This window comes from Electrophorus electricus, chromosome 4 (assembly GCF_013358815.1).
Source record: "Electrophorus electricus isolate fEleEle1 chromosome 4, fEleEle1.pri, whole genome shotgun sequence".
NCBI lineage: Eukaryota > Metazoa > Chordata > Actinopteri > Gymnotiformes > Gymnotidae > Electrophorus > Electrophorus electricus.
The window spans coordinates 23,829,751-23,839,065 of record NC_049538.1 but is presented as its reverse complement, the minus strand read 5'-3'; the positions used below and the strand labels follow the sequence as shown (position 1 = coordinate 23,839,065).

The window sequence follows — 9,315 nt, the reverse complement described above, 5'->3', positions numbered from 1 at the left end:
GCGCACACACTCCCAGCATACACAGTTCCTTGTTTAGGAGCATGTTGGTTAAAGAGTTTAGTACCTTAAATGGGATAAACCAGCACAGATTTTAGTACATTAGGATTAGACTAGCACAAAACTTTAATCTTTCGTTAATGCATTATTAGGAGTACAACTAATGTGAGTGGAAATTGGTGACTGTAGCCTTTTAAGTTTTTTTGTTTACTTTTCATTCCTCTCAGTATCATTACTCTGTCGTCCTCTTTTTAGTTCTATACACCACGAGTTTCTTCACCCTTAATTTACTCCCCCGCTATTGGCTGAACCCAGAAGAGTGTGGAGGGTGAACAGTTCCCATCAGACTGCATGATTGCAAAACTGATTGATTGTTCTGATTTAGATGAGTGTTTGATCATGTGGTGCCACCCATCCCTAAGCTTAGGAGGTTGAGCTGTCAGGAGAATGGCAACTACTAATTCCACATGCATTCTCTTCACCACCTTCATTATCATAACTCCGTTCTTCCTCCAGTCTGTTTTATACTGGCAAAGGGGTTCACCTTAACCCCCTGCTCTTGGAGAGAGAAAGCGCCCGTTAGTGCATGTGTGTGAGAGTGAGGGAACATTTTGTGCACCATGTCTCATGCAGGTGTGTGAATCCATGTTGGTGTGTGTTTCAGACGAGCCGGAGACGCGTGACGCTTGGTGGGAGGAGCTCCGTCAGGAGATCAAGTCTCACGCCAAGGCCCTGGGCTGCCACGCTGTGGTGGGCTACAGCGAGTCCACCAGCATCTGGTACAGCTCTCCCATTCCAGCTTGACCTCGTTAGTCCAGACAGATTTGTTGATTATTAATCATAAGGCATATTGTCCAGTAACTACTGTAAATTCTTCAGTACATTTATGGCATTCGGCATGACTTATGTGACTTATATAATTATCATTAAAGCAGAATGCTTGCTGTCTGGGAGTTAAACCAGTGATCCTGGTGATGCAATATTGGTGAGCTACAGTCACCACAATGAAGCTAATATGAAAGTTACAGGGCTCTCTGTGTGCATGTGTGTGTTTTTGCAGTGAGGAAGTGTGCATTTTGTCAGCATCGGGCACCGCCGCTATTCTCAGCTCCCGCTTCGTGCAAGATGGCGCACTGGACACAGATCACAGGTTGTCACGGCAGCAAGCATCGGTCTTTACCACAGGGGCAGAGAAGGGCGAGGGGGTTATGGGTAGTTCAGCTTCACTTGGGTAGGTCCTTCACAGCCCTGTGCTCCACAACTCCTCACTTAACAGTACTAATTAGGCTGAGGTTTGTGGGCAGAGCCTGGCACAGGATGGTTTTCACAAGCACTAACACCTTTCAAAATCAAGACATAAATGGTCTGGCTGTGTGAGTGTGTGTGAGTGTGTGTGAGTGTGTGTGAGTGTGTGTGAGTGTGTGTGAGTGTGTGTGAGTGTGTGTGTGAGTGTGTGTGTGAGTGTGTGTGTGAGTGTGTGTGTGAGTGTGTGTGAGTGTGTGTGTGTGAGTGTGTGTGAGTGTGTGTGTGAGTGTGTGTGAGTGTGTGTGTGAGTGTGTGTGTGTGTGTGAGTGTGTGTGTGTGTGTGAGAGAGTGTGCATGAGGAGTGTGAACGTGTGTGTTGTGTATTTTGTTAAAAGTGAGAGAATTTTTTTTTTTTTTTTTATTTTAGTCACGTGCATGATTAAGTTGTTTCCAATCAATCATTTAATTATTTAATAGTGAATTATTAATGCTTTCCACAGTAAGCATTTGTATGTGAGAGTGCAGAGGCACTGGCTCAGCACGCTGTGCATGTTTCAGTGTGGTATATGGAGCAGAAGTGTGCTTATTGTGCTGTGCTTATGGGTCAGGTTTGAAGACGTGGCACCCCCTGCCTGCGGCTTCTGTCACATCCCATACGACGAGCTGAACATGCCATTCCCAGCCCAGCTCACGTACTGCCACTGTTGCCGGCGCCACAAAGTGCCCGATGTGCTCTTCACCACCATAGACGTGCCCACTGAAGCCAACGTCACTGGCAAAGGCTGCCTGATTCAGGCCCGGTGCGTCACCCACACATGCAGACACACACACGATGCAATTTAAAACATCAGCATTTAAAATGATAAAAAGGCTAAAAATGAAATTGCATGGACAAATGTTTGCAGCCTCGCACTGACCTCTGTAAACTTTACCCAAGATTAGAGCCATTTTACACCATAATAAAAAAAAATCAGGCAAAATAAATTGGTAAATTTATTTTTGTAACAGTATTCAATTATTTTGTACAAAGCATCTAACCTTATTAGAATGCAAGTACAGACAGAGGTTCCTTGTGTACAGTCTCTCTCACTCCCTCTTCAGGCTGTGTCGGACAAAGAAGAAGGGCCAGGGCGAGGGCAACGCCACCGCCATCAGCAACCTGCTGCCCTTCCTGGAGTACGAGCTACACACGCAGCTGCTCAACAAGCTGAAGCTGCGCGGCATGAATGCGCTGTTTGGCCTGCGCGTGCAGATCAGCGTGGGCGACACCATGCTGCTGGGCCTGGCTGTGAGTAGCGCCCTGCCCTCTCTCTCTCTCTCACCACCTCCCTCCTCCTCAGTGCGTGAATGAGTTGGGCAGCAGCTCCTCTAGCTGTTTTATGAGGTCTGTGTGTGCTTGCGTGCGTGTGTGTGTGTGCTTGCGTGCGTGTGTGTGTGTGCTTGCGTGCGTGAACTTGCTTGTGTGTTGTAGTCGGCGACAGGGGTGTATCTGACAGCACTGCCCAGTCCTGGAGGGATTCAAATAGCAGGGAAGACACCCAATGACATCACATACGAGCAACACATCTCCAACATGCAGAAGAAAATCAATGACACCATTGCCAAAAACAAAGAGCTCTACGAGATCAATCCTCCGGTAAGAGCACACACATGCACTTTGGAAGGGACCACTGATGTTTGTGAAGGTTGGATTGAAAGGTCATTTGCACATGTGCGTTCGTTCTGTGCTGCTGCCACTACTGTTTGGCCTCAGTGACCTTTGTGTGTTAACTGGCCAATACTGTGTTTCTCTTTGACCTGATTCTCTGAAGAAACTATTCACTCTGGACCCAGACGCTTTCAGAAGCATCAATACGGTACATTTTAATGCATGGTCGCTTATGCATTAGAGATACAAGCACACCCACACACCATTTGTTATCTTATTAAAAGCATGCAATCTTCTCTTTACACTCACTTTTTAATGGGGACACAATAACAAACAACAATATACCATCACCCTCTGTCTCACAGTAACACTAATCATGCTTACTTACTGCTGGGATTGTGAGATTTTTTTGATGGTAAAAGAATCTGGTGTGTTTGTGTATATAAGGTAAGGGAGCTAGAAAGCTCTTCTTTTTTTCTTTTTTTTTTTTCTTTTCGTTTTTAAGGCTGCCCAGTGTATTTTGCTCAGGACAACCTGAAGAATTTTGTTCCTTTGAGCATTATGTATTTAAACAGCACTCGTATACTGGCCAGTGAACAATCTAAATGACCCCTGATTCCTAAGATTTTTTTGGTGCTGGATTGCTGAACAAAAAACTTCATTGGGCGGCTTTAAATGGGCAAAATTGGTATCATGCTATTGCAATACATTCTGGTAACTGAGGTTGGTGAATTATACAGCGCTCTCCTGGGGATCCACTTTTGTTACAGACTTACTGATCAACCATCCATTTAACACTTCTTTTCAGCCTCCACAGCAAAACACATAAAGGAAATCTTTCAGTCTTTTATTTTATGGCTGTTAACTAATGCAGTGATCACTTCCTTTGTGTTATCTTTCAGCCCACCAAATGGTTCTCTGATGTGTGTGTGTGTGTGATTTGTTTTGTAGGAGTTCGTTGAAGAAGTGATTGGCTCGCCGATCCCTGAACCCCGGCAGAGGTCCCGCCTCTTTCGTTCCCACTCGGAGAGCTCAGACGAGGTGCTAGAGTTAGACCTGTCTCACGGCAAGAAGGATGCCTTTGTTCTGGAGGTAGGATACATGGATGCTGGTGAAGATGGGTTGGATTAGCTGATTTAAGCAGTGTAGATGGATTCAATAAAAACATTTATCTCACAGAAGATTAATGTGGAGGATTAATGTAAGACCTGTGGAATAAAGGTTGGCAATGCTGTTTCTGTGCTCTCGCAGATAGATGATACAGATGCTATTGAGGACATTCACTCCCTTCTTACTGATGCCCCAACACCTCCAGGTATCCTGCAGTCTGTGCCGTGCCACTCTGCTCCATGGCACGTTTAAGTGTATGCCCATATTTATGTTGGTCTGCTTCTCAGGGTTTTACAGCTGCAACACTGAAATCATGCCTGGGATTTATAACTGGACTTCAGGTTTACAGGTACTTTTACATGTTGTCAACTCTTAAAAATAAATCACTATTACATCCCAACAGTTAAAAAGCTTCCTTGAGTCTTCAGTGGGCAAAGAGTAAGGCATTTAATCACATGATGAAAGAACAGAGTGAGTGCTGTCTCAGGGAAACAAGATACTATAGAGCCTGCTCTCTCTTGTCTGTGGTGCTGATGGGTATTTTTCCCTTTTATCTGTAGATGTTTACATCCGTAAGGGTTTTCCGCCTCAGCAATGCAAATCTGACCAATCAGGGCCTGAATAAGATCTTCAATGACCTCTGTGAGAACTTGCTTAAGGTCAGCTTGCTCTAGTCCATCTTTTACACCCTTTGTGCCCTACATGGTACAGTGAGCTCATCATCTATTTCAGTCATCTATGGAATAAGACTTCTTTATAACTGTGCGTGTGTGCACGCATTCATGTTCCTGTACAGAGTCTGTACTTCAAGCTGCGATCTATGGTGCCCTGTTGCCTGTGTCATGTGAACTTCATTGTTGCTGTGCCTGAGGATGAACTTATACAAGTGAGAAAATGTTTATCTGTGAATCCCCATTACCTCATAATGTTTATCTGTAGTACACCGTTACCTCATAATAATAAAAATCTGTGGAACACTGTTACATCATTTATAATGATTTTCTGTAAACGCCCTTACCTCATAATAATAATGTTTGTCTGTTGTATTGTATTTATTCATAGAGCGCTTCCCTAATAATATTTATCTGTGGGACACCATTAACACATAATATTGTTTGTGTGTAACATTGTGGTGTTTCAATATTGGGAGTCAAGTATTGGTAAATTTTGGTTTTGTTTCCCTACATAAAAACGTATATGCCAAAGAAAGTTGGGCATAATGGAGAAAGAAAACAGACAGCATATACTGTACAAAAGTAACCTTCAGTGCAGTCCCGCACACCCATATCCTTTTCCTGTAGCAGCAGCTAAAACGCCTGAGCCAGGTGCTCAGCTTTCTGCTCTTTGCCTGCCTGCTCTCTGTTTACCTAAGCAATGGCCTGGGAAGCCCGGCTGTACAGCAAGTAGCTCCCTCATCCCGGTGCCAGCAAGTGATTTGTCCGTCATGTTTGATGAACAGGTAGCGGTGACAGCAGTGGCCATGAGCTTTGATAAAGATCAGTCTCAAGAGAATGGCAGACAAAGTGGAGACAAGACTCTTATGAAAGGTGAGTGTGTGTGTGTGTGTGTGTGTGTGTGTGTGTGTGTGTCTGTTTCAAGATCCAAGTGACATGCAAAAATTTAGAGCTCAACATTATTAGCTGTAGTAAATAGAATTATAGTGTGTATGTCAGCATTTCTTTGCGCACTACTCAGGAATATAATAACAGTGCCCTGAGGAGTAAAGCTTGTTTAGAAAATACATAGTAAGCAAGATAAACATGGAACAAAATATTGCTACTATTAAATATATGAACATGCTCCCTGAAGCAGACACTACACGGCTCTACAGATCTCCGGCTTAGACCGGAGTTGACTTTGAATTTCTAGTATTTTAGCATTCCAATCACCAAAAATGCATCATCTTGCATCTAGAAGGTGCGAGAAGGGTGTATAGTGGGTTAAGCGCAGCTCTTTTAGAACTATGTTTCTTTGTGTGGAGGAGAGATAAATTACTGTGTTACTAAATAAGCTTTGCATAGTATATTAGTTCTTTGGTGGTAGTTTAATCTGTTGTCTTAAGATGGTCTGAATCCCTGACACTAAACATCTTCCTCAGCTATTACAGAAAATGAAGAGCAGCTTCAGTTCCCTCTAGAGCTCAGTGCTGAATCCCCCTCCAACCCTCTCAGCTGTGCCAAAGGTAAACCCTTGTGTGTGCCCTTTTAACCCTTATGGTCTTCCTAAGCCCAGCCCAGGCTTGCAGTGGTAACTGCTTACTAAACCGCAGTCTTGTGTGTGTGTGTGTGTGTGTGTGCGTGTGTGTGTGTGTGTGTGTGTGTCTCAGGTTTGTCTGAGGTGTCAGGCCCTCTACCGAGTGCCCGAGGTGAGTCCTCCTTTTATTGGTTGGCTGGTCTCACGCTGATGGTTTTGGTTTGATTTCTGGTCCTTCTGTGTCTGACAGATTTGAGGTGCTGCAACACACACTCCAGCATCATCCATTTTATCCTTCTTTTCTGTTCTTTTTTTCTCCCCTTCTTTCTGTTTCCTCTTTTGTGTATCCCTCTGTTTGTGTGTGTCTTTGTTCTGTGCAATTTGGTGTGAATACATGTATGTTATTGCATGTCGGTTTCTATGTTTGTCTGTGTGTTTTCTGTGTCCGTGTGTGTGTGCGCGCCCAGCCCCCTCAGTTGATCACAGTTCCTTTACAGACAGATGCAGCTCCTGGATAGAGCAGCTTAGGCTGAAAGCTCACACCATAAGACGTGGATCAATTAAAACAAGTAGGAGCACATTCATACTGTGCACAGACAGTCTCTTACACACATTCTTGCATATGCAGATCAAACCAAACTGTTTGAAGGAATGTGAAAGCTGAGGCCTGCCCTGTAGTGAGGACAATATTAGAGTTTTGAGAGTGGGATTTGATGTAGTAATGGTGTTTTCTTAATGAGATTTTCCACAATGATGTTAAAGTATTGCAGCACCTCACAGAATGCTCTATCATGAAGTCTACATAAGCGCATCATAAGCATGACCTAACCAAAAAAAATAAAAAATTACCATATGTTAAGCTCTGACATCTCTCTCACTTGCATGCACCTTAATAGCCTCTAAGCAAAGTGAAGGTTATGATGCGGTATAAAGGCTTTATGTCAGGGATACATTATGTATGCATAGTGGGTGTTGAAAGAGACGTCCTTCATATACTTCAATGGAAAACCTTTCTCTTCTTGATCACCTAATTCATTACTGCAGCAGATATTACATTTTCTCTCTCTCTCTCTCTCTCTCTCTCTCTCGCTCTCTCATATATTCTTTTGCACACACTTTGTCAGCGTGTCTGCATGTGGTGCAATGACCCACGTTTGCCGTAGCACTGCTCAGGTTTCTATTCTACTGCTTACACACCATTTGGTCTTTCCTCCGTTTGTTTCCTCTGATTTCTGACCTTGAAATATCGGGCACCCTCTTAGAGCCATTTCTGATATCTCCCCTCCCTTTCTCACTTAGTGTCCTCTCTAGAGAAGGCCAGTCCAGTGCCAGAGGGTCGCTCTCGTTCTCTGCGCTCAAATCGCTCCTGTCCTGGCAGCTCCATCACTGTGGTGAAAATGACGCCACTCTCCTTCATCCCCGGAGCGAAAATTATCAAATACCTCGGCATCATCAACATGTTTTTCATCAGAGAGACCACTTCGCTGCGGGAGGTAATGCACACTTGTCCTCACCTGCCAACAGACATGCTCTTTAACTTTGTAAAACCAGAGTGCATCATTCAAAAGAAATATATTTTGGTTAATAACGTGCACGTGTACGTGTGTCAGGAGGGTGGCGTGAGTGGGTTCCTGCACTCGTTTATAGCTGAGGTGTTTGCCATGGTACGAGCCCATGTGGCTGCCCTCGGTGGAAACGCTGTCGTCTCCTACAGCATGAAGGAGTGTGTGTTTATGGAGAACCCAAACAAAAACCAGGTGAGTGTTTGTTTATACATATGTGTATGCTCACTCACATTCTCTCATGTGGATATATTCATGCTCTTATCTTGTACTCGGTGTATGGGTGTGGGTGTTTTCGCAGGCTCAGTGCCTTATCAATGTGAGTGGAGATGCTGTGATTTTCATCCGGGAGTCTGAGCTTGAGGCCACACCTTCACAGACACAGTCAGGAAACGTGCAAACCTCCAGCAACGGAGAGGGAACCTGAAGACACATCAATGCACACCGGCGCGCACCCCCCCCCCCCCACAGAGTAACCAAAACATACAACATAAACTCCAAATCTAAAGGTTTTTGGTTCTGCCACTGCAGTACAAACTAAACTAGCAGACTTCCAAAGATAAGTGAAGTGAAGGTGACCCCTAGGTCTCCAGTAAAATTCCAGTAGATTGATTTGCAGAGTGCATATATGGCATACTCTCTAGAAATTACAGCTCAAACCCATTGTTGATGTATGCTATTATGAGTGAAAGTTTCTACTGAAAGCCTTTCTGAAAAGAAAACAGTCACCATTGCTTCCATTTATGGGCCATATTGTAGACATTCCGATCGTCCAATAGAAGGCTGAGGCAGCTAAGAGATACATGACATTTTCTAGAGTGTATGTCTCCGTGAAGAATGTCTGTAAGTGTCAAGATTGAGTCACTTAGTGGCCATGTTTTATTTTTCTACCAAAGGAATGAAATACAAATACACTCACTGTGTCATTTTGTGGTCAGCGTACACAAATGCTCCACGCTAGTGTCATTTTAGTGTTATCTCCAATCATGTACTACTGATCACATTTCGATTGTGGGGAAGGAAGGAAAGAAAAACCTGGACATTCTTTCCTCTTTTTTTTAGTTCACGTAGCAGAGAGGCCATGCTTCCTGTTTAAAAGTTGTCTGTGCTTAGAACTTGGTGATCCTGCTTCCCATTTTTCCTTGCATGTGCAATGCCAGCTGGTCCTTTCCATAACTGGACACTTGGGCAGAGGGCAAAAGCAAGCTGCCCAGGAAACACTTGAATGTATAGAGGGGAAACGAGGGGTGACCACGAGGTTGGGAGTTTGCTCAATCCGCTGCCTGCTTGTGGGCAGACGGGTTTATGTTTGTCTGCCTGACGACAAATCAGATCAGGTGCGAAGTAATTAAAGACAACGTTAAAGACGGAATCTGGTGTGTTTGTGATCATTTTTGCGCCGTGAATGATCGTTAAAAAATCCTATATATAATACTTAAACGAGAACTCTTCTATTGAACGATATGAGTCGCTTTTCTGCTTTTCCTGGTTAATTAAAGACAACCTTTCTCCGTCACCACCAGACGTCTCTCTGCAGCCAAGTAGCGCAGGCGCAGTCAT

General features: G+C 44.1%; 1 protein-coding gene across 25 annotated transcripts in view; it reads left to right on the top strand.

Annotated features, from left to right (window-relative positions):
• The window catches only part of c2cd5 (C2 calcium dependent domain containing 5), a 21,745-nt gene extending 13,527 nt beyond the window's left edge, over window positions 1-8,218 (top strand). For 12 of the 25 annotated variants that reach the window (XM_026999469.2, XM_026999467.2, XM_026999462.2 and 9 more), the window contains 18 exons: window positions 662-776; window positions 1,058-1,228; window positions 1,851-2,042; window positions 2,344-2,530; window positions 2,714-2,878; window positions 3,054-3,098; window positions 3,842-3,982; window positions 4,142-4,205; window positions 4,288-4,349; window positions 4,561-4,659; window positions 4,797-4,886; window positions 5,460-5,547; window positions 6,099-6,182; window positions 6,327-6,365; window positions 6,661-6,762; window positions 7,493-7,686; window positions 7,804-7,950; window positions 8,057-8,218. In XM_026999469.2, coding sequence (XP_026855270.2) covers window positions 662-776; window positions 1,058-1,228; window positions 1,851-2,042; window positions 2,344-2,530; window positions 2,714-2,878; window positions 3,054-3,098; window positions 3,842-3,982; window positions 4,142-4,205; window positions 4,288-4,349; window positions 4,561-4,659; window positions 4,797-4,886; window positions 5,460-5,547; window positions 6,099-6,182; window positions 6,327-6,365; window positions 6,661-6,762; window positions 7,493-7,686; window positions 7,804-7,950; window positions 8,057-8,182 — 2,111 coding nt within the window. In that variant the 3' untranslated portion in view covers window positions 8,183-8,218. The remainder of the gene's footprint in view (window positions 1-661; window positions 777-1,057; window positions 1,229-1,850; window positions 2,043-2,343; window positions 2,531-2,713; window positions 2,879-3,053; window positions 3,099-3,841; window positions 3,983-4,141; window positions 4,206-4,287; window positions 4,350-4,560; window positions 4,660-4,796; window positions 4,887-5,459; window positions 5,548-6,098; window positions 6,183-6,326; window positions 6,366-6,660; window positions 6,763-7,492; window positions 7,687-7,803; window positions 7,951-8,056) is intronic. The other 13 variants (XM_026999471.2, XM_026999473.2, XM_026999470.2 and 10 more) reach the window with 6 other exon arrangements.
• Window positions 8,219-9,315: the final 1,097 nt, after the last annotated feature.